At 36.3% G+C, this 24,280-nt stretch overlaps 1 protein-coding gene and 1 pseudogene across 1 annotated transcript in view; both read left to right on the forward strand.

Moving 5' to 3' along the window:
• Positions 1-22,150, forward strand: part of LOC113076606 (disabled homolog 2-interacting protein-like) — an 82,476-nt gene extending 60,326 nt beyond the window's left edge. The window contains exons 4-14 of the mRNA XM_026249297.1: positions 3,141-3,297; positions 4,799-4,897; positions 5,134-5,688; positions 13,708-13,852; positions 14,538-14,682; positions 15,786-16,022; positions 16,761-16,962; positions 17,608-17,786; positions 18,836-19,724; positions 20,885-21,036; positions 22,063-22,150. Of these exons, the coding sequence (XP_026105082.1) occupies positions 3,141-3,297; positions 4,799-4,897; positions 5,134-5,688; positions 13,708-13,852; positions 14,538-14,682; positions 15,786-16,022; positions 16,761-16,962; positions 17,608-17,786; positions 18,836-19,724; positions 20,885-21,036; positions 22,063-22,150 (2,848 nt within the window). The remainder of the gene's footprint in view (positions 1-3,140; positions 3,298-4,798; positions 4,898-5,133; positions 5,689-13,707; positions 13,853-14,537; positions 14,683-15,785; positions 16,023-16,760; positions 16,963-17,607; positions 17,787-18,835; positions 19,725-20,884; positions 21,037-22,062) is intronic.
• Positions 22,151-22,738: 588 nt separating this feature from the next.
• Positions 22,739-24,032, forward strand: LOC113076605 (disabled homolog 2-interacting protein-like; annotated as a pseudogene).
• Positions 24,033-24,280: the final 248 nt, after the last annotated feature.

A 24,280-nucleotide genomic window follows, 5' to 3' on the forward strand; every position in this document is an offset into this window, starting at 1 on the left:
AATATTTCTCCCTTTTTGTTCAGAGATGTGGCTTGGCGGTTAACACAAGTGCATGTGCATTGATGTAGGGGTGTGCGATATCATGATTTTTGATTGTGGAAGATTAAAATGTGTCCACAATCTGCTTTTGAACAAATATCACAAGAACAATGTGCCATACATTCACTTGAAATGGTAACTCAGCGGTAGAGTTAAACTCACGGGACACTGCACTTCACAATCACAAAAGTTAATTATTTGCATGTGCTTTAAAGCTTTGCCGGTGAAATATGTTATTAATGTGCTGTTCTGACATGCATGCACACACTAAAAATGGCCTGTCAAACAGTGCCTGATTACTGGAATACTATCTTTTGTGTTGGATTGTGCTAATACTGTCAAAAACACACAAGGTTTGCACATATATCACAGTTGGTTATGTCTAAAGTGAAAGTAAACAGCTGAGAGAAAAACAGATAAGTATCTGTATATTAGATGCGTGTAAGTCTTAAAGGGACAGTAGAGTAATTTCTTGAGCTGAACACAAAAGAAGATATTTTGAAGAATGTGGGTAACCAAAGAGTTGCTGGTCCTCATTGACTTTTATAGTAGGAAACACACACAAAAAAATGGCCCTAGCAACTGTTCGGTTGCCAAAATTCTTTATTCTTCATTCATTCATTTTGTTTTAAAATAGAGAAAGTATTTTTTTATTCTGTACTGCTCCGATAACTTAAAAAATAGTAAAACCAACAAAGACTAATGATAAAATCGGGATTTTCCTGGGGGTGGGGGGATGGGTGGGTGTGATTTTGATATTTTTGCCATATCTCCACCCCTACATTGAAGTGTGCTGCTCATGTAGATAATGAAAGTTTGAGGTTGCAGCATTTAGCAATCCGTTTCTTCATTATATCCTCTGCTGTAGTCATGATACTGTAAATATTATATACTGTACTGTAAAATATTTTTAGACATATTTATTTATTAATACTTGTATATATAATTATAGAAATATTGATATGTCTAACTAACTTTAGTTATGTAATTCATAGAATTTAGTATTAAAAATTTTATAAACCATCTTTAACATTTTCTGTTATGAAGCACGTATTTTTCCATTCCTGTTGCCCTTATCGGTAACTCTCTAAATGCATAAAGCAAGTTTTTTGGTCGATGTTTGGAGCAAAAATATGTTGGCCTCAGGTCATGTGTGGATTCCCTGACACCACTGGCAGAGTCACTAGAGGGACGTTACATGAGTTTTATTATCAGCCTGCAGTCTGCAGTGTGTCATTCGTCAATCGTTTAAACACACTCAGGACCTGAGAAGCACTGATTTGATCTATTACATGTCAGGAAAAATGAACAGAAGAACTGTGGTATGCAGGACCCCAGGAGAGTAATATGGTGATTGTCCAGTGGGATTTGACTGAGAATAGTCTTTAGAGCCTTTGACTTATGCCCTGTGCATTCTTATGAAACTACTGGAATTTTAGAAAAATATCTGTATTTCTTGTCCTCTTTTAAATCCTACTCCGACTGTCATGGACCAGGATAGCGAAACATGCCTGTAACTTTCTTGACTTGCCAAGGGAGTTTTTGTGTTACACAATTTCATAACTCATAATTTGATCTGCCAGCTTTAATTTCTGTTAGCAGCAGCGTGCCTGTGTAATTCCGTCCTCTGTTACCTCAACTCAGTATCTAAGGGCTCATATGAAAATCAATTTGGTTGCACATTTTTTTTTCTCCTTTCTAGGTTGCACTGTATAGTAATTTGCAGGACTGGCATGATGAGATTTGTGGATGCTATAACTTCAGTGACGTACAGCATGAGGGTGTCATAATAATAGATCTAAAGCCCTGTACTTCTCAAGAGTGCAGGAAAGAGCAATCCTGATCCTAAATTAGTAAATACAAAATATATTAATACTATATCAGTTATCAGTCTGTATTATTTATTTATTTGGCATAATATCAATAAATATTCATATGTAATTTAAAACATTTCCTGCTCGTTATCCTTATTTTTATATTTAGATTACTTTGGCCATCATTTATCGCTCATTTGAATAATTTAAGAACATTAAGTGCAGTCATAAATCTCAGAATGAATATCCATTTTCTTCAAAAGTTTCTTTGCGGCATTCAAAATCATTTTAGTTTTTAGTATTTTTTTCTTTATTTTTTCTATTTTGTATTTTATTATATACCAAGAATATATATATATTTATTCATACCTCAGTTATGTTTCATAGCTTTGTCTCAGATGTGTCCTAATATTTATTAGGAGAAATAAATGTGGACAAAAATGAGGTATTGTAAGCTACAAAATTACCGTTAAAAGGAGCGCTCAGATGAGTAAATTTTTTAAAGATTTTAAAGTGGTATATTGAAGTTCATGTCGAAATGAACATTTGATGGCACATTTTTACATCTGAGCAATTTAGAGCACAGTTTCAGACATTGTTGAGATATCTAAAGCTTCAGAGAAAGCTTTTTTTTTTTTCTCAGGAAATTCTAACAGCACACTTCATTTGCTCCATTTAGTTTTTCCTACTCACATCATTGTCTAGGAGGAGCAATTAAGAAATGAGCAGCATTTTCTTTCCTAAAGGAACATGGAGAAGACAAATCACACTTCCTGCAAATACTTCCTTCTCACCTTTTTCTTTGTGTGTGTGTGTATGAGTGTTACTTCCTTTTCATTTTTGTGACAGTACTAGTCATCTCAACATGCCCTCGCCGGCCTCATTCAAACAGTCCCATCCGAGTGAAGGTCAACCACCTGGAGGGCAAACTTTATTTACCGCTTTCTATGTAAGACACACCTCACTTCCATTCAGGCAAAGCTGCTTTTTGATGCCTCATTGCAACTTTGTGGAAATGCCTCACGGTCTCATAGTTTTCCCAGACCGCCGCCCCTCTGATCTTCGTCAGATATGTCATGACGGTGCCTGGAAGCTTCGGCTTTTGTATGCATTGCAGCAGAACTGCTGACTAGTCAGGCGGTGAGAAATCAGCAGCTCGTGCTGTGCTCACAGCAGCACGCCGGCGTATTCTGATAGCGCCGGTTCGCATCGCATCTCACTTCTAATCAACTACAAATGCCTGTTTGACTCTGATGCATGTGCTCCGCTCTTCCTGTTTCGCTCCAGTAGATCCCATCTGATGCCGAGGCTGAAGGAATCGCGGTCTCACGAGTCGTTGCTCAGCCCCAGCAGTGCAGTAGAAGCTCTAGATCTCAGTATGGAGGAGGAAGTGCTCATCAAACCTGTGCACAGCAGCATCCTGGGACAGGATTTCTGCTTTGAGGTGAGTCGGCTGACCTCAGTGCCCTGTTGAAGTCACAGCTCTGAATTAATTGCGAAAAGGACTTTTAATGTCCGACAATTCTCAAAATAGCATGCAGCAAAGGCCTATTAAAACTTCATCAAGGCCATTAGCCAAGATCAAATAGTTAGCAGAAAATAGCAGCGTTATCTAGCCGTTCTGCAGTTAAGTCATTGAGGGGCCACGGGTCATGTTACTGGATGATTTTCACGTGTGCTGCAGAGAAGGTTCACTTAAAACAGATGCTTATATAATTACAAGGTCAGAGGGTGCAGACAAAGTAAACTGTGATCAGGCATCGGCATGAAGGTTTCCTTAAAGAAAATGTTATTCATCTAAAAAATTATATATATAATAACTATTCGTTTAAAGAAACTGCATTTCAATATACATATATACATACACACATACATATATATATATATATATTAGGGATTTTAAATAAGGGATTTTAAAGCACTGTCAAACTCCAAAAAGCACAAAAACCCCATTAAAAGCAGTGCTGGAATGCTACTTTGAAACTTTAGCTTGCCAAGCAGCCAGCTAAGCATAATTTGAAGTTGTTAAACTACAGTCATGCTGCTGTTTTAGATTTCATTTATTTAACTACTCTACATAAAAATTGCTTACATACAGAGGAATGTTTTTTTATTTAAAAATATAATAATATAAATTATTTAGAGCTATATCTTTGTTCGCACTAAAACATTGAGTTTAGCAAAGGGTTTTTGAATTAATCTCAGTTAAATAGTATGATACTTAAATCAGGCATCTGCATGCAGATCTTATTTTTTGTTTAATATATTTGTTACGTTACTTATTTTAAATATTTATTTCAGTTTAAATATAATCCAAAACATAATTATCATATTTCACAATTAATTATTTAAAATATAAATATAAAGTTTAAATTCTAATTTAATTGCAATTATTATTATTTATTTAATATTTACATCTTAATTTTTCGAATTACTTAATTTAATTACTTAATATTTATTTCAAGTATAATTTAAATACAAAGAAGAAGCAGCGCTACATCATTGTAGATAATGCCTGCTTAAACTGGACCGGTTTTCAAATTAAAGCTGTTTTATCTCTGTAACACAGCAACTGTTTAGTGAAATCACCCTTCTGTATTCAAACGTGGCCCAGTACTTTTGTTGTCACCTGGATTGTGTTGCTGTGAGCAGATGGTCTTTTCAGGATAAATTTTGGATATGAAAAGAACATTTGTAAAAGGTATCTCAACTCTCTGATATCACATGCAATCCTGGAAATACATTAGATCTAAGTCTGCTCTGTCTGAGAGAGCTATTTGAGAGTTTTATTCTTCCTCCAAATGTAATTGCTCTCCACTCCTGGGAAACGCTTCATTGATAGAGTACAGTAGCGTTCAGTGGATCTCCTGATCTGCATTTCAGTCCTTTCAAGCTCCGTTAATGCACTTATCCACAAATTTGATAATTGTAATCTGTAATTGCAGGTAACTACTTCAACAGGAAGCAAATGCTTCTCATGTCGGTCGGCAGCCGAGAGAGACAAATGGATGGAGAATTTGAGACGTGCTGTGCATCCTAACAAGGTAAACTGGATGATTCATCTGAATCCTGGGTAATTCTAGACGAGATGAGGTTTAAGCCAGTCAGCATGTTACTTTTTCATATATCCTGTCTCAGATATTGATTGAGTGTTTCTGATCGACTTCTCTGGATTAACTCGGCTTAACTTGTTAAAGTACACAGGAGGTTATGTAATTCCTTTCTTCAGTTTACAGAGGTCACTGTAAAACGCAGTGTTTTCATTTTTTATATTCCGCAGGACAACACCCGTCGGGTGGAAAACATGCTGAAATGTTGGATTATCGAAGCCAAGGACTTGCCGGCAAAGAAAAAATACTTCTGTGAACTTTGTCTGGATGACACGTTATACGCACGGACTACCTGCAAACTCAAAACGGACAATGTTTTCTGGGGCGAACACTTTGAGTTCAACAACCTGCCCTCAGTTAAGAGCATCACCGTGCATCTTTACAAAGAAACGGACAAAAAGAAGAAGAAGGACAAAAATAACTACGTGGGCCTGGTCAGTATCCCTATAGCGGCAGTCACCGGGCGGCAGTTTGTGGAAAAATGGTATTCCGTGAGCACGCCGAATCCCAATAAAGGAAAGACTCCAGGACCCATGGTCCGAATGAAATCCCGATATCAGAGCATGAGCATCCTCCCCATGGAGCTGTACAAGGAGTTTGCAGAGTATATTACTAACAATTACATGCTGATGTGCTCATTGCTGGAGCCATCACTAAGTGTGAAGAACAAGGAGGAGATGGCTTGTGCACTTGTCCATATCTTACAAAGCACAGGCAAGGCCAAGGTAAGATGATTGCATTGTATGCTTTTATATCACTATAAAGTCAACATGAATATATATATGATGTTTTGAGATTAAAATAGTAGCATTGTGAGATTAAACTCCTAGTATTTTGAGAATTAAGTATAAAATTAGCAGAACAAGTCATATCAAAAGAAGAATAAATACATAGCAATGTGAGATTAAAGTGGACAACTGGTAGAATCTATATTATTTATTGCTAAATCCTATCCTAAAGTAGATTTAACTAAATCATCTACATCCATTTCTCACATAAAAGCTAAAGGAACAACTAAGCCCCTTTCACACTGCACGTCAGACCCGGCATATTGCCGGAACATTGCCGGGTCGCCTTCTGTGTGAAAGCAAACACGTCCCGGGATTGATTCCGGCATTGAACCTGGGTCGGGGACATAGGAACATTGCCGGGTTCGACCGCTGTGTGAACAAAAGCCCGATCTAATGCCATGTCGAAGTGATAACGCGCAACTCTTTTACCGGCTGTTTTGAAGAAAGATCAACGTTCGCGACAAAAAAATATGTGCAAACTGTAGTGAAGCAGAGATCTGTTAGTTCCTCACTTTCCGCGCTGACGCAGAGATCGTTTGCTTGCTTCAGTGAAAGTATAACGTGCCTAGCGTTTTCGACTCGTACATTACACGTCACGCCCTGATGTCACGTGTCGTTACGGGATCTTTACGGGTGATGTGTGAAAGCACGCACATATCCCGGGTCATCACTGGCAGTGTGAAAGTGCAAAATCTAGCCACCCAGGAACAATTGCCGGAACCCTTTACCCGTGTATTTGCCAGAATGGCAGTGTGAAAGGGGCTCTATTAATCAAAATACTAACTTTATTCTCAAAATATTAAAACCGTTCTATTATATTATTCCTCTGCTGACTATGTTGTAATTCAGACTTAATTAATATATATTTCTTTTCATTTAGTATTTTTTAAAAGTAGCATTAAAACACCATTATCACTCAGAAATGCATCAAATTCCGTGATTAAAATGTGGTGCAAAGGCCTTTTCATGTTGACTATAAAAGTGCATTTGTTTCCTGACTGCATTTGTTATTTCTAGGAAGATTGTTTAATTATAGACTCTCAGAGATGCAGTTTGGTGACAACCGAACGAGAGAGTGACTTGACGATTTGTACACTGTCAAGATAAAACACTCAACAATCATTGTGCTACTTTGAGTTCCCATGTTACATTCTGAGTTCTTGCCGATTTTGAGGTCTTCGTTTAAAAAAGCTGACTGACAGTGACAGTTATTTTGTTATTTCGTTTTTTTTTCTGAACCAAAGCATTTGCCTAGTCGTGAGTGTTACTAAAAGAAACAGAACAGGATGTTCTAGGCCTTACTCTAAACCCATCAAATGTCCAACTGCGAAAAACATCAGTGATGAAGAAGAACAATAGAGACGCGGCCTGCTTCCCCTCATTTAATCACGGGAGTGCTGAGCGTTATGATTGCCCTCATTAACTTGAGCACGAATGGCTCTAAAACTCACCATAAATCAGCCTTAGAATCAGATGACCTCACAAACAAAACCAGAGTCTGACGCTTTGTCACTCAGCTCTCTTTATTGATCAAATGCTGCTAGAGAGAGATGTTTTGCGATTTGCTTTTTTTTTCTTTCTTTTTTTTTTTTTTGCAGCCACACTCCTGACACCAATCTAAGCCATTGTTGCATCATAACAGACCTTCACAACAATTTGCCATCCATAGAATATGCGATTGCATTATTGTTAAGTTCCACTCTGAGCTTATTTGGGATTTGAGTCTGTGCAATGCAGCAATACAAGCCCAAAGCACAATGTGTCTTGTGTTTAGATGTGCTTGAATAAGATTTTGGTACAGTATTTTGTTTGCCTTTTGGCAGTCCATAGCTGTTATTTTTCAACATTTTTCTATCACAGCGCACAATTCAAGTATTATGTAATTTTTCAGACAATCACAAAGTGGCTGGTCTGTCATTAAAGCAGAACTGTAAGTCAATAAGGCCACAGTCTTTTATTACAGTGGCATTAACTGGCCAAGGACTGCATTGTCTCTCATTATACGAGGCCAGAGCTGGTCAGCCAGTGTATTGTCTTTGTAAATAAAATTGTCTACTGTAAATAAAGTGCATTGACTTAGTTTCAGCATTCCACAGCTTCCTGTCTTTGTCTGCAGGCCTGCATGATTTCAATGAGGACTGATTAGCCTGATTATGTACTGATAATTGAAATAATATCTGTCTGTATGGGGTATCTTGTTTTAAAATTGTCTTCAAATTGAATTGCTGCATGCCAGAATTGTCGAAAGATAAGCTCTCCATAATGTGTAGTCACATAGTATGACATTCACCTTAACTGATCTAATAAGCAGACATCAAATTTGTAAAATAGTCTTGAGATGCTGTGCATTTGAGCTTTGTTAATGTATCAAACATCTTTGACACACATAATTGTAAATGGAAAAGATACAGTATGATTTCACGGTATGTATACAGTATAGAATGTATACAGTATTATATACTGTTTATATTAATATGTAAATTACATATGTATTTACATAATACCTATTCAGGAGCTTTATCAACAATAAATACAAGAGGATTAAATATATATGAAATATCTATTGTTATTTTTTATATTTTATTACCCCTTGTTGATTTTAGATAAATCTCCTATTATTTACATTTTTAAATGTACCATTTATACAGTAGGTATACACACACATATATACACATACACAAATATATATATATTATATATATATATATATATATATATATATATATATATATATATTATATATATATATATAATATATATATATATATATGTATATATAATATATATATATATATATATATATATATATATATATATATATATATATATATATATATATATATATGTATATTATATATTATAAATATATTATATTTATATAATGCCTATTCAGAAACTTTATCAAAAATTTAAATATTATAAAAAAAATATTTAAATAAAAATAATTAAAAACTAAAATATGAAAACATAATTATAGAAATATAAAAAATAAAAACTTTAGATTTTGTATTTATTTAATGAACCTATTTAAAATTTTGATCAAAGTTTCTGAATAGGCATTTATAATAAATATAATATATTTAATAATATAATAATTATACATATATATATATATATATATATATATATATTATATATATATATATATATATATATATATATATTATATATATATATGTATTGTATATATATATATATATATGTATATATATATGTTATATATATATATATATATATTATATATATATATATATGTGTGTATATATATAATATGTATATATATAATATATGTATTATATATATTATAATATATTATATATTATAAATTATTATATTTAATATAATGCCTATTCAGAAACTTTATCAAAAATTTAAATAGGTTCATTAAATAAATAAAAATCTAAAGTTTTTATTTTTAATATTTCTATAATTATGTTTTCATATTTTAGTTTTTAATTATTTTTTTATTTTTCCATGTCAGTTTTCAATAAAGCTCCTAAAAGTGTATTATTAAAATTGTAAAATATACAGTAGTAAGGTTTGTTTTCAGCATATGAATAAAGATAGTGTGTATAGATTATATACTGAATTTATACTGTATATCAACATTTAAATTATTAGCAATATTAATTTCATGTCTTTACATGATACCTTTTCATTAAGATTATACCGATAGCTTTATCCAAAGTTAAAAAGGGCCGATAAATAAATCTAAAATATCAATGTTTTTTATATCTTATTGATATAAAATTGATTTATATCAATTGACATAATTGATATAAAATAATTGATTTTATGTTTTCATATTTATGTATTGCTCCTGGTCAATTTTATATAAATATTATATAATGTACCATTAATAATTATATTTAAAAAATATATATATATTTATCTTTCGTTTATTTTATATTTAATTATATTATTATAATTTAAAAATATATATATTTTATTAATTATATTTTAGATAATTTCCTGTTGATCTAAATAAGATTTTTTAATTATTATTATTATTATTATCCACAGCAATTTAAATCCAAGCTTTGTAATACACGGATACATGTTTGTGCAGGAACTATTGATTGTGCTGTGTGAGGGTGTGAGCAGGTGGGGGAGATTCACGATTCTAACCTCACATAAAGAGCCAAAGTGTCCACTCAGTGTTTGTCCCGAGGGAAATTCCAAGTGTCAGGCCTCATGCTGATCAGCTTTTATTAATTCAGCCATTGGTTTGAGGGCCAAACAGGTTCATGTGATCACGCACAGTGAAGAATTAAGCTGTAATGTGCTAGTCCGAAAGATTATTTATCAGCATGGCTGTGCACTAGGGAGGCAGGGCCTGTGGGACAGGGGTCATTAGTGGATCGCCCAGAGGATGAACAGACCCTTGTGGGCACGCGTTGCCATTTTAACAAGCCACTGCTTACTTATTCATGCCTGCCTCAAACCGTTGTAAGCATGAAGCTTAAACAGAACGTTAACAACCCTTCCACAGGCTATTGAACAACAGGAAAATTGGGAAACATGGATAAGTATCATAATCACTGAATGGCCATTGAAAGCAATTTGAAATCACAGTATTTCAAGATACCAAAAGACTTAAGTTTTATTGGTTTGGTTTAATTAAATAGGCTAAATATATACATACTACAAAACCAGAATAGTTTGTGTCAAGTTATACAGTATATATGTTGAATTTAAACTGATCAAAAGTGACAGTAAAGACATTTTTAATGTTAAAAAAGATTTCCATTTCAAATAAATGCTGTTCTTTTGAACCTTCTATTCATCAAATAATTCTGGGGAAAATATGCAGTTGTGTATTTTGTGAAAATATGCAGTAAAACTGTTATAGTCATTTATAATTAGAAGAAATGTTTCTTGAGCTCCAAATCAGCAGATTAGAACGATTTCTGAAGGATTATGTAATGGATCCTCAAAATTCAGTTTTGCATCAAATTAATAATTTTGTTTTTCATTTTATTATTTTAAATTGTAATAATATTTCACAATATTACTGTTCTTAATGTAGCTCTGATCAAATAAGTGTAGCCTTGCGGAGCATCAGAAACTTGTTTAAAAAAACAGCAAACTTTTCAGCAGTAGTGTATACTGTGCCTTGTATGAGAATTGTATAAACAGAAAAAAGCATGGCCTACTATACTGTATTTTTACAGAAACATTCAGTATGCACATAGAAAATCACACTATGCACAGTATCCTGCAATGACGTGCGCTTGACTTGCAGCGTGATGAATGAACTGGAAGTTATATCAACCACAATTTTTTAACATCTCCCTCTCGACTGCCATAGATATTTTTTAACAAAAACTGAGCTACAAATACCCATATTTCTGACACGTTAACTGGGCACCACTCATGCATTCTAATAAAGTCATGTGACAACAATATTTCACACTACCTTAAAGCAATTACAGCTTTATACTGTTTCACATTTATTATTTGCGTAAAATATAGACAGTATATTCTGCCTAGCATGCAGTAAATGCTTCACTAGTACTACATTTTCCATAAAACCCTCATAGTTTTTCTTTTGCAGATGTGTGCTGATTGTGGTGCTAGGCCACAGACAGGCATGATGGGATGTGACAGGCATGCCGGAGAAAATGTGCTGTGCTCGGTGGCGTCTGATTAGCGGCGAGACTACGGTTAAGTCTCATCAGGGAATGGGCGATGAGTGCTGCTCACTGTGTAAAGCTCTCGTGTCCTAATTGAATACAGAGCGCTGTGACTCCTGCCAAAGACGCAGAGCTTTATGAAAAACTGGGTCTCATTTGATCCTCTCAGTGTCATAACCACAATGCACCTCGGCCTGCCTGGGAAGGGAAGTGCTCCGATATGCCCTTATCACCTGATCCCACCGGTGATGGCTGAGAGAGCTTTGTGCAGCACAGAAAATCCTGTCTTGTTCTTGTCTTATATAAGTGTGATGTGTCGGCAACTGTTTAGATTGTTGCAGACACCTGCTTAGGAGACTGAATCCTCACAAGGGTGCTTATAGAGACGTTCAATCATGACTCAGGCACTATTTCTCAAAACACAGTCAAACATCTGCTGTAGATCATTGATCCAATGCCAGGGCATCAGCAGAAAGCACGGCCAGCTGTAGAAACACACACGCCCATGTCCTTTACAGAGAATCTGCTGACAGCAGTAGCACAGCACCACCCACATTGATCCCTCATCTCTCTCGCATTACATAGCTTATGACCAGATTGTGTTTCTGATGCTGGTGGGATCATATGTTCTGCAGGTGTATGCATCCTAAACCAGCATGGAGTAGCATTGGAACTTTTACTGGTCTCTTAATCGATGCTAAACACATGATGTTTATACATGTCAGAAGCAATTGGATGTTTCTTTAAATAATACAATTTGAACTCATTTTAAGTATCTGACAGCATCCATTCGATTTTGTATTATCATATTTAATAAACATTCTTTTGTGACTAAAGGCCCGTTCACACCAAGGACGATAACTATAAAGATAACGATAAAGATATAGTTCTAAAATCGTTCTCAATTATAATGATTAAAAAATAAATAGAGAAACGAACTATATCACTTTCTCAAAGATTTTATTCCGGCTGATGAATGATAAAAATGACAGCTAATCAGAATCTATCCTGCTGTAATGAGCTTGAGAATTTTTAAGCGGCAGATGAGCGTGCGCTTAGAATAAACAAACAATATTATTCGTTGGTTGTGGACGCTAGTAATGTTATCTTTATTGTTATCCTTCTTGGTGTGAACGGGGCTTTATATAGTTTATACTGACAGAACTTAATTTCCCACAAAGCCATTACCTTTTGAATTTCTTAGAATTGCAATTAAGTAAATTACACTTCCTGTCATTACATTCCAGACTCTTTTTTTCTCTCTCTCTGTGCAAAAGAAAAAGTGCATAGATGCTGTCATTATTCACTTAAGATCTTCCCATCAGGCATAACTCTGTAATCTTTTAACTTGATCTTGATCATCTAAAATGTTCAACTAGTAATAATTAAAATTAGCTTTTAAATTGATCTTTTATCTTGCCTTTTCTACATTTTGGAGCTCTGTATGTAAATTATACTTTGAATGTAAATGAAGCCTATAGACTATCAAAGACCTCTCACAGGGGTCACTTAAGAACAAATCATTAGCATGTTTACTCGTGGGCTTGTGAGGTCTCGGATGTGCTCAGCTGAAACCGATTACAGATGCAGTGATGGTGAAGCCGAGACATGAGATATGCATCATAAGAGAGGAAAAACAGGAAGTGAGGCAAAGAGTATTACAACGAGACCTCGCTGAACTATACAATGTCCATTATCCCACAATCAATACGCTATCACTGTGTATGAGTCATCTCCCCTGCTGGATATCCATGACCGTTTCAATCTGGAACACGTCCTGGCTGGAGGAGCTGCTGTGTGTCTCCTGGACTCCGAATAAAAACCCCTGCATCCGGCCTTTCAGATGCATTTGCTGTTTTCCAGGTCATCCAGTCAGACACACATTTCTGGATGGTTCAGAATCAAATGTGGGACTTCAAAAACAGAGTGATCAAAGATGGGCAGAGGGGGAAAGAAAGGAGGAAACAGACCAAAAGCTGCACAGTAGACACAAAAACAGCCTTTTCCTTTGAGTTTTATTGTGTGTTCTAAAGCCTGCACGATTTGTGTGCCATTTTCTATGCAAAAACAACAATAAATGTAGTTGAAATATCTGATAAGGCATGAAAACTTTTTCAAAACATTGATGTGTCTGTGTAAGCATCCCAATCAGTCAAATACAGAAACATCTGCTTGACCGACGAGTTTGGGATAAACTTTATTATCTATATTAAATGAGAATCAGGGGAAAGCATTTATAATTTAAACTAAGGGTTCAAGCATTTCTCTAGAAATTCGGCTCATCAATAAATACTTTTTAACGTTTTGTCTCCCTCAGGACTTTCTGACAGATCTGATGATGTCTGAGGTGGATCGGTGCGGAGACAATGAGCATCTCATATTCCGGGAGAACACACTTGCTACTAAAGCTATAGAGAAGTACCTGAAACTAGTGGGACAGAAGTACCTTCAGGATGCTTTAGGTAAAGAAAACATGCTGACTTTGTATATACGTCTCTGTGAAAATTGTCATTCAAATCAAAGCAGTGCAATTCTTTCTTTACAATTTCTGCAGACCGTCAAATATGGTTTTGAGAATATATAATTAATAATGTACTGCTTTTTTTGTGTGTAGTCTGTGTTTTTGAAGTTCTGGTCAATTATTTAAGATATCAAGTCAAGTATGGGAGCAAAATTGTGTGAGGAGGGAAAGCTTTAGGCTTGGTTTCCTTCAAAAGAGCTGGTTTGATGCTGGGAAAATACTTTCAAAAGTTTAGTCTGTGAGAAAGTGATGCATTGTACATATAACATAGTTTCAGTTGCATTTTTGTGCCTTAAGAAATTAAAATACATTTTGTTTTACTTACAGAATGATGTCCGTGATCAGTTGATTCATGTGATGTAATTGAAATGTGTCTAAACATTTACTGCAATTTCTTTAAAGATGGTGTTTATTTTGAACTTTAAATTAATCAGCCCTTGTTCGTATCTCATCTGACAAGTAAATGTTTTTAGATTTTTGAAACAGTAATATTAACTCCTAATATCAATAATTCCTTTGTTAAATTTGTGCACCTGTAACATATAAGCAGCACTGCAGTTCTGCAGCAGGATGCACGCTGTCTGTGCTAAATGAGGTTTCTGCATTGTTTCCTTTCTTCGTCCCAGGTGAGTTCATCAAAGCCCTGTATGAGTCAGACGAGAACTGCGAGGTGGATCCGTCTAAGTGTTCCTCCAGTGACCTGCATGAGCACCAGAGCAACCTCAAGATGTGCTGCGAGCTGGCTTTCTGCAAGATCATCAATTCTTACTGGTAATGCCATCAAATTCACTGCTCATATCAGTGTATGCACACGGCTCATCTCAACTGCCTGGCCTAGACAGATTTATGGGAATTTTCTCTTTATTGGAAACATCCCTAGTGAAAAATAAATGTACACAAATTTGAATGACATTTTTTTTTCATTCTAAATATACTACAGATATATTTACATATATAGTTTCTTAATAAAAATACTCTGCAATTGTACTTTTGGTATACTAAACTGGTACTTAATACACTTTAATTGTGCAGAAGTAGTGCTGAAGTCCAACTTAAGATATACTGAAGCACATTTAATTGTGTTAAAGTGGAACTATTTCAAGTGTATATATATATACCTTGAATGCAATGCAAGTCACGTGTATAATAAGCATCTATAAGATGTGTAAATGCTTACAAAAACATGCAGGAATGTTATGTCTTATGAATGTTTTCGGCTGCTTTTCAAATATTTCTAGGCAGATCCTGAATTAGCAATCTTGTAATTTCTCCAAAAAGCCCATGATGCCTGGCATAGTAAGATTAATAGGAAGTGAGAGGTCTCCATCTGTCCTCATAGAGACTGTGCTGTTCCTTAATCATCACCTATGTATCTGCAAATGCATGCTGAGTTATGGAATTATTCCCTCCTGCAATGGCCTAGTGCAAGATATTCTATCTGGAAATGTAATTTTTCTCCCTTTGAGGAGCATCTTGATAAGTTGTGTCTAACTCTGCCACGGTTATGTTATGCAGCATTTTTCATGTCTCCCTGTCTTAAAAAGAGCAACTTAAACGGCAGATTGTGGTGAGATAGAGGCCGCAGCAGGGGACATCCTTACGGCAGTGATGTGAAAATGAAATGCGGGTGTAACGCTTGAAGGGTGTAGCAGTTAAACACAGTGACTGTGATTCGATGTGGGAGTGTTGTTGTTTTTTGTGACCGAACAGTTACTCAGCAGTGCTAGACAACATTTCAGCTCACTGGTCTGAAGTCATCATTTACTCACCCTCATGTTGTTCCAGACCTGTATACTGATATTTTTAGCTGTAATAAAAATGTGGTGGGGCCTCTTGTTTTCTGCTCAAATCGCTTTGTTGTGTCTCCACTCCAGCGTGTTTCCTCGGGAGCTCAAGGAAGTGTTTGCATCCTGGAGGCAGGAGTGCAGTAACCGAGGACGACCGGACATCAGCGAACGCCTGATCAGCGCATCTCTTTTCCTGCGCTTCCTGTGTCCTGCCATTATGTCGCCCTCACTCTTCAGCCTCATGCAGGAATATCCAGACGACCGCACCGCCAGGACACTTACACTTATCGCCAAAGTGACACAAAACCTTGCCAACTTCACCAAGTGAGTGTGTTTGTTTATGCAAATAAATATATATATACTCTAGAATCTGATATCTAGACTGTGTCATATATATATATATATATATATATATATATATATATATATATATATATATATATAACCCGTCAAATTTACGATTTTTCTTTTATGCCAAAAATCATTAGGAGATTAAGTAGAGATCATATTCCATGAAGATATTTTATAAAATATATCAAAATGTAATTTTTGATTAGTAATATGCATTGCTTAGGACTTCTTTTTGACAGCGATTTTATTAATATTGATAACTTTTTTATTTTTTTGCACCCTCAGATTCCAGATTTTCAAATAGTTGTATATCAGCCAAATATTGTCCTATCCTAAAAAAGCATGCATCAATGGAAAAGTTTTCAGATGATGTATAAATCTCAATTTCCAAAAACTGAACCTTATGGTCCAGGGTCTCTCACACACGCACACACACACAAACGTGTATATATATATATATATATATATATATATATATATATATATATATATATATATATATATATATATATATATATATATATATATATATATATCAAAAAGTTACATCAAGCTAAAACATACAGTGTGATACTGAAACTGATGTTGATCATGGGTTGTAATGCATGATACTTCTGTGTTTGCAGTTAGTTATGTAAACATACTGATAAACTGTTGTGGCTGGTACATTTTGATCAGAGCACACTGTATTGACTGTGTTTTATGTTGTAGGTTTGGCAGTAAGGAGGAGTACATGTCCTTCATGAACCAGTTTTTGGAGCATGAATGGACCAACATGCAGCGCTTCCTGCTGGAGATCTCCAACCCAGAGACCATCTCAAACACAGCAGGCTTCGAGGGTTATGTTGACCTGGGCCGTGAGCTCTCCACTCTCCATTCTCTCCTGTCAGAAGCCGTCTCACAACTCGATCAGGTGAAAGTCTGCGCTTGGACAAATATCATTTTTCTCACAGAAAATCTTACAATCACATCTCAGTGTAATATGAGATAATAAAAGAAAAATAGCTAGCAGATTCTGAAAAATTACAAAGAGCTTAATTTAATTTATCCAATGATTATCTAAAGAGAATGGATTTTTAAAAAATCTGACTGCATGAGCCACAATAGTGGCTAGTGATCGCAAATGTGCAATAGCTGATATTTACATTTATGTATCAAGCAGACACTTTTATCCAAAGTGACTTTGGGTAAAAGCAATACATCAAAAAGCCAACAATCATTGTAGTACACAATGCCAGATTTATTAGACAATATGTACACCAAGTTGCTAGAAACCATTTTTAAAATTCAGATTGCTGTTAGGCTGAATTGTGCACCATCAATAGAAATGTACAGATTTACACCAACTGAACAATTTGGTCATTATGATTCACTTTCCATCTTTGTTGAACCATCAGATCCCATTCAACATATTAAAATCACTCCAAAGCAAAGGCTCTCTTGTCTGCTTCAAACTGTACTGAAAAAAACAACCTAATATTTATTTAAATGTTTTTTCTGTAGTAATATATTGCATGTACTCAACATCAGTCACTCATAGTTCTGTATTGTGTTGTAGAGTACTATCACTAAACTGGGTCCTTTAGCACGGATCCTGCGGGACGTGAATTCAGCCCTGACGAACCCCACCGGAGCCCCCGTGTCATCTCCCACCGAGCGTGTGGGCTCCCCCACTCTTCCCAGCAGCAGCCTGTCTACTGGTCTGCAGAAAATGGTCATGGACAGTGAGATCACAGGGTAAGTCAAGGAAAAATTGTCTTACGTATCCAGAATTTTCGGTTTCATCCTAGTCTAGATTGCAGATTATAGTCCTTCCAAAAGTAATAAGAAATATAGAATTTAACTGAAAAGCTAAAATACAGACTTGCTTTGCATTACTTATACTTCTGAGGAACCGATAAACTGAAACTGCTTTAAAAAAAAAAATCTGAATCTGTGGGCTCCGAGTTAATGGCTGTTTACTGTGGCAGTCTGTGAAATGAGGGAAATACTTTTAAAGCACTCATATATTTACAGTAGGTGTGGACTCTGATACACGACACTGTGAAATGCAAATTAAGCTGAGACGGAGAACTGAAAGCTAGTAAAACCTTTATCATACTGTAGTGGAATACGGTAAAAAATGAAGGTGTAAAATGTGTCCCCAAGCAAGGCTCTTATTAAATGCCATATCTTCTCTTGCTGCTCTACTGATCACCAAATGCCTTCAAAGAAGATTACTTGCATTACTTGCAAAGAAGATACTTCAAACAGTTATTATTATTTTAATATGTTGAAATGGTTAATACAGTTAAAACTTTTCAGAAAGCCGTTATACATTATTTTCAGGATTCTTTGCTTAAAAGAAAGTTCAAAAAGAACAGAAAATCTTTTGTAAAATTTGCACACACTGCTGAATTAAAGTATTAATTTCTCTCTAATCAAAAACTAACTGACCCAAACTTTGAACGATAGTGTAAATATAGATTATGGATACAATATAATGCATGCAGTTAACATGGCCAGTTTCTCCATTAGAAACAGATTTGTTTTGACTAAAGAGCACCAAAGCAAGACATTGTTCCTCTCCTAATCCTTTTCTTCAGGGTGGTTTAAAGGCATATTTTATTGCATCTTTTTTCTGTCATGAGATTTAGTTTGCATGTTTTGTCAAAGTGCAGTGTTTGGACTGTGATCAGTCACGTCAGCACACACACATGCAAATGAGCTGGATTTGCTAGCAATGAGTTTGATTTGAATTAAAGGACAGCTCTGATTTTCATGTTGTCCCATTGCCACTTGGACAGGTTGGTGGATTTCACTCGGCTGCCCTCACCAACCCCTGAAAACAAGGATCTGTTTTTCGTAACAAAGAATTCTGTGATCCAGCCATCGCCTGCCCGCAGCTCCAGTTACTCGGAGGCCAACGAGCCAGATGTTCAGATCCCCAACGGCAGCAAGAGCTTGTCAATGGTGGACCTGCAGGACAGTCGTTCTCTCGAGAGCGCTCCCAACACCTCCTTCAGCGACCCCATCAATGACAGCCAGACCTCTGTGGGCCAGGGCACAGGAGTGTGGACCACCCGCACCGCTAAGGGCAACACGCCCAGCGGTCCGACCCTGAGGAGGGCAGGTCAGACCCCCACCACACCGAGCACAGACACTGCCCCGGGGAGGTCCCAGCTGCTCGCCCCGCTCTCGTTCCAGAACCCTGTGTACCAGATGGCCGCCGGATTGCCCCGTGCGGTGGCCGATTCGGGATCTGAATGCCAGAGCTCCATCAGCTCCCAGAGTAACGCAGAGGAAGCAGCTACCGCGGGGTCAAAGCACCTATTCCTGAGCCAGTCCAGCACGGGGGCCAGCGGCGGAGGAGGCAGCAGCGGGGACGAGTTCATTCGGTGTTCTGGAGAGTTCACCCGCAGACAGCTGTCCCTCACGGAGCCCCAACACCAAGCCAACGTACCACGCCAGAACAGTGCGGGGCCGCAGCGCCGGATAGACCAGCCTCCTCCAGCCGTCACAAGGGGCCGCACTCCACCCAACATGCTCAACACCACACCGTACCCCCGCCCCTCCAGTGGAAGTATGATGTCATCATCTCCTGATTGGCCGAGCAGCAGCACCAGACTGAGGCAGCAGTCGTCGTCCTCCAAAGGGGACAGTCCAGAATCCAAGCAGCGCACCCTACACAAACAAGTGAGTTCATTTTTACACACGTTTTTTTTCTTTTGTCTTTTGATGAAAACACCCTTTAAATTTTACTAAACATACATCATCTCATATACATTAATATTAGTCAGTTTTGCTCTGATTTTAACGCAGATTTTATTATTTTATTTTATGCATTTATTTTACTTCTTACAGTTCTAATATATCCATGTGTCTTTTAAAAAGTTTTTACAAATATTATTATTTGTTTCAAATTAATTTAAATTAAATTAAATTTGTCAAAAATTTAGATCCAAAACTAGTGGCTATAATGGGACCAGTGTATTTTAGCATCATTGAGATACTATTTTGCTACTATTTTTTTTTAGAATAACTTGATTATTTAATAATTAATATTAATTAATAATATTTGATTGCAATTATTTTATTCATAGTTTTAAGTTTTAAGAACTTTTTTTTTTTTGTCTACAGTTCATTTTTGTTGTAATTTTGTTTGCCATTACTGAAACCTGCACCATGGCATGCAGGAGGCAGGTTTTGCAAGGCAGGCGCCATTCACATTTTTTTTTTCAGAACAGAAATGTTATAAATCTAATTATTGTAATTAATTTGCTACAATCAAGAATAAGATACTTTTCAAAGTTCCATGTTATCAAGAGAAAGCATTTTAAAACCGATCACATCCTTTATGTCTCAATAGGTCTGTGAGTTGCTACATTCCCATAGCTAACTTAGATACCACTAAATTAGCTAGCACTCGCTGATACCCTTAAAACAAATTGGCACACAGGTCTCTCAGGGTTAATGAGTCTTTTGGTGCATTGCTACAATCAACAAGGCTCTTAGGTTGAGATGAACGCGCAGCCCTCTCACCGTCAAAGGCGAAAGGAACGGAGCAGACAAGCAGAATTAATTGCCTGGACTGCGCTAGTGATTAAAATGACTGCTCCTATTGTCCCAGACTGTTACTTTGATGTCTGCGGAATGAAATCTTCATTAACAAATGATCAAAATGTTTCTCCTAGCAAGTGCAAGTGTTGTTGTCACCTTGAAAAGTTTTAAGGCACTTGTTTGTTTTGTTTGTGTGCATTAGTGAAAACATATAGATGTTAGAATGGCTAATTATGATACAATAATTTATTTGTGTGTGTGTGTGTGTGTGTGTGTGTTTGAATGAACTTTATTAGGCTCCATCTCCCGTGAATCCCAATGCATTGGACCGCACTGCTGCGTGGCTGCTGAATATGAATGTGCAATATTTGGAGCAGGAGGGAATTGACCCAGATTCGAAACACCGGGAGGACTTTCCAAACAAGGAGGATCTCACACCAACTGAAAGGTAATAATGAGACCTCATGCTACGGCACGGAAAACAGCAGTATATGCAGAAATACAGCAGGCTTACTGTTTTCGTGATCAAAACTGGCCTCCCGTGGGCACAGAGACAGGAAGCGCTTGCAGACAATGATGATTTCTTATAAAATATATTAGCTAGTTTCACTATCTCTAGAACATAATGGACTTTCTGCTAGGACATGTTTATGAATAATATTAACGTCATGCTGATGCTGCTAGGTAACCTTCTGGAAAGACATCATGTAAACCTAATTAATATTCAGTAGCTCAGCATTTGCCATAATGCAATTCCCCAGTTCATTTTAATGAGTACTGTTCTAGTATTCCGCAAAGAAACCTATAACCAATCAAAAGTGACAGTGAATATGTTTATAATGTTACAAAAGATTTCTATTTCAAATAAATGTTGCAAACTTTTTTTTATCAGAGTCCTGAAAAACATTTATCACGGATTCCAAAAAAAAAAAATTAAGTTTTCAACATTAATAGTAATGAGAAATGTTAAGTAGGCACTAAATTATCATATTAGATTGATTTCTGAAGGATCATATTACACTAAAGACTGGAGACATTAGAAAATTTAGAATAAATTACTTTTTAAAATATATTAAAATAGACAACAGTTATTGTACATTTAATAATAAATAAATATATAAATAATAATATTATTTATAAATATAGTAACTAAGTACAACCTTTATGAGAGTGAGACCTTGTCAAAACCGTATTTAAAAATCTGACCCCAAACTTTTAAACAGTGTAATTTGCAAACTTTTCGCACTTTTCCAAGAAACACAGAACTGTCCAAGGTTTTTATTCCGAGGACAAAGATCTGAGGATATTTTAGGCTCAGATCCAGTTGCTTAGTCACTGCATTGTGTCCTAAACTGATACGAGGACTGTGGATGTCAAACTGCAGACAGGTAGATGTCGTTCGGAAGAGCAAGACCGCAATTGAAACAGACTTTAGATGAAGCGGACTTTTGATCTCTGTGGTGTTGTAATTTAGGAGAACAGGCTCAAATCACTATACTGCAGTAGTGGAGAGCACACGTCTGGCTCAGGCTTGTCTGCCGTCTCTTTCCCCTGCTCTTTAATGAATAATGAGCCCGTCGGAGTGCACCGAGTGTGTACACCCACATACTCAAGCTTCTCCCTCAGCAGAACCCCACTGCATCCGTGCTGTTTGAAGCTGTTAATGTAAGTGATACTGTGAAGATTGGTTGAATCCTCTACAGGGAATGTAGCTTATTGCACAACAGTGTTTTAGTCTAGATGCAAAATCACAAGATGAAAAAAAAAACACAGAAACTAGGCTTATTATTCAAAGGCCTTTGCATATTTATAAAGCAGTGGGTTTCTGTATCTGTAAGCCCTTAACCAAGCAGAATCTCAAGATGAGACTATCAAGAGTGAGTTCTCAAAAACTTTCTTTCTCTGAACGACTGCATAAAACATTTCGTGCTACACTTTCTTAGTTTCTGAATTGCCTGAAGCAACAACACAGCAAAAAAAAAGAATTTTCAAAATCAGTATTTCTTATTTTTTTTTTTTTATAAAATATGTAAACATCCCAAATACAAGATCAATTTACTTAATGTTAAGATATGCTGTCTTTATTGATCTACTGTCAATTCAACAAAAGACAAGCCTTATAAATACAAAGTTCTGTCATGAAACTCTAGATGGTGCAGTACGATAGGGCTAACTCAATCTGACATAATGACATCATTATCACATGGCACAGCTGATTGGTTCTCTCCTGTATCGGTAGCCAATGTGCTAGTCTATTGATTGCTGTAGCAGTAGCAGTACACTTCAGAAATCCTCCACCTTCCCCAGCTCCACCTGTATAGATTTGCTATGGGGTTATTCATGTATGTTATATTTGGGGGTTATTTCATATATGTTATATGTGCAGCAGCAGTATTTCTTACATGCTCACAGCATCATGTTGTGGATGTATTAGCAGTAGCAAGTTTCGGTACTTTCTCTGATGCATTAGCATTAGCAGCAGACCTATTCCGCCAAGACCAAACACATTAACATTGTCATGTACGTTGCCATGCTAAACCCTGCAAGAGTCATGATATTTAAGTGAAAATAACGTAAAATAATGTACATGTATGCATGTGGCAGACACATTGATTTCAAGTTTGGTGTTGTTAGCAGCATACTCCCCAGATTGCCCCAGAACACATGACAAGTTAATCTTTGAAATATTCAGTAGCACCTGTTTAGATATATTTCATACAGCTTTGCTGGATTTCCTGGGCTTAGCAGACAGATGTGGGATGATTAGCATGGCTCTGTTCCTGTAATATGCCTTTCACACCACAGCCGTACACACCCGATAACTCCCTCTTTACACAGCTTTTGTTGCTCTCTAATCCTTCATTCTTCATCCTCTCTTTCTCCTCCTCAGTATCAGCAGGAGATTGCTGTCCTGCAGGAGAAGCTGCGTATTTCTGCTAAGAAGCTAGAAGAGTATGAATCTCACATGAAGAGCCAGGATGACCAAACCCAGAAGATGCTCCTGGAGTACCAGGCCCGGCTTGAGGACACGGAGGAGCGATTACGCAAGCAGCAGGATGAGAAAGAGCACCAGATGAAGAGCATCATCACCAGGTGACGATTTGGGGTGTTCTTGTGATTAAAGATCTGATCTAGAAACTGAAACATTGTAGATTTGAACCCCATTAGTGGTGATCCATTAGAATTTACAAGGATTCAAAATGTACGGTTGAAAATGTATGCATCTTACAAAAACCTCTGATGGAATTGTAAGTATTTTCTAGTTCAGTTAATTGCTTAAGTTGCATCTGTAGCATAACTATTGATGTGGCAATTTTATTTTTCAGGTTGATGTCAGTTGAAGAGGAGCTGAAGAAAGATCACACAGACATGCAGGCAATTGTAGACTCCAAACAGAAAATCATTGAACCCAGGTATTAAATATCGAATCATTGTTTATGTTAATACATTTTTCAAGCCAAGGCAATGTTGATATCGTTCGACTCATGCTTTTTGGATCTAGAATCTTAATTTAAGTGAAAAGACATGCATATACTCCATCGAACACTACTTTAAAACAGCATTTAGCTAATTTTTTTTATAAATTACTATGTGGTTTAATGAGCTCATATCAAATGAGAGACAAATTATTTGGTCACACAGCAGTGGTATTTGAACACAAAAGTGACCTGCAAAAAAAGACTTAAAATACT

The sequence above is a fragment of the Carassius auratus genome, unplaced genomic scaffold, assembly GCF_003368295.1.
Source record: "Carassius auratus strain Wakin unplaced genomic scaffold, ASM336829v1 scaf_tig00020788, whole genome shotgun sequence".
NCBI classification, from domain to species: domain Eukaryota; kingdom Metazoa; phylum Chordata; class Actinopteri; order Cypriniformes; family Cyprinidae; genus Carassius; species Carassius auratus.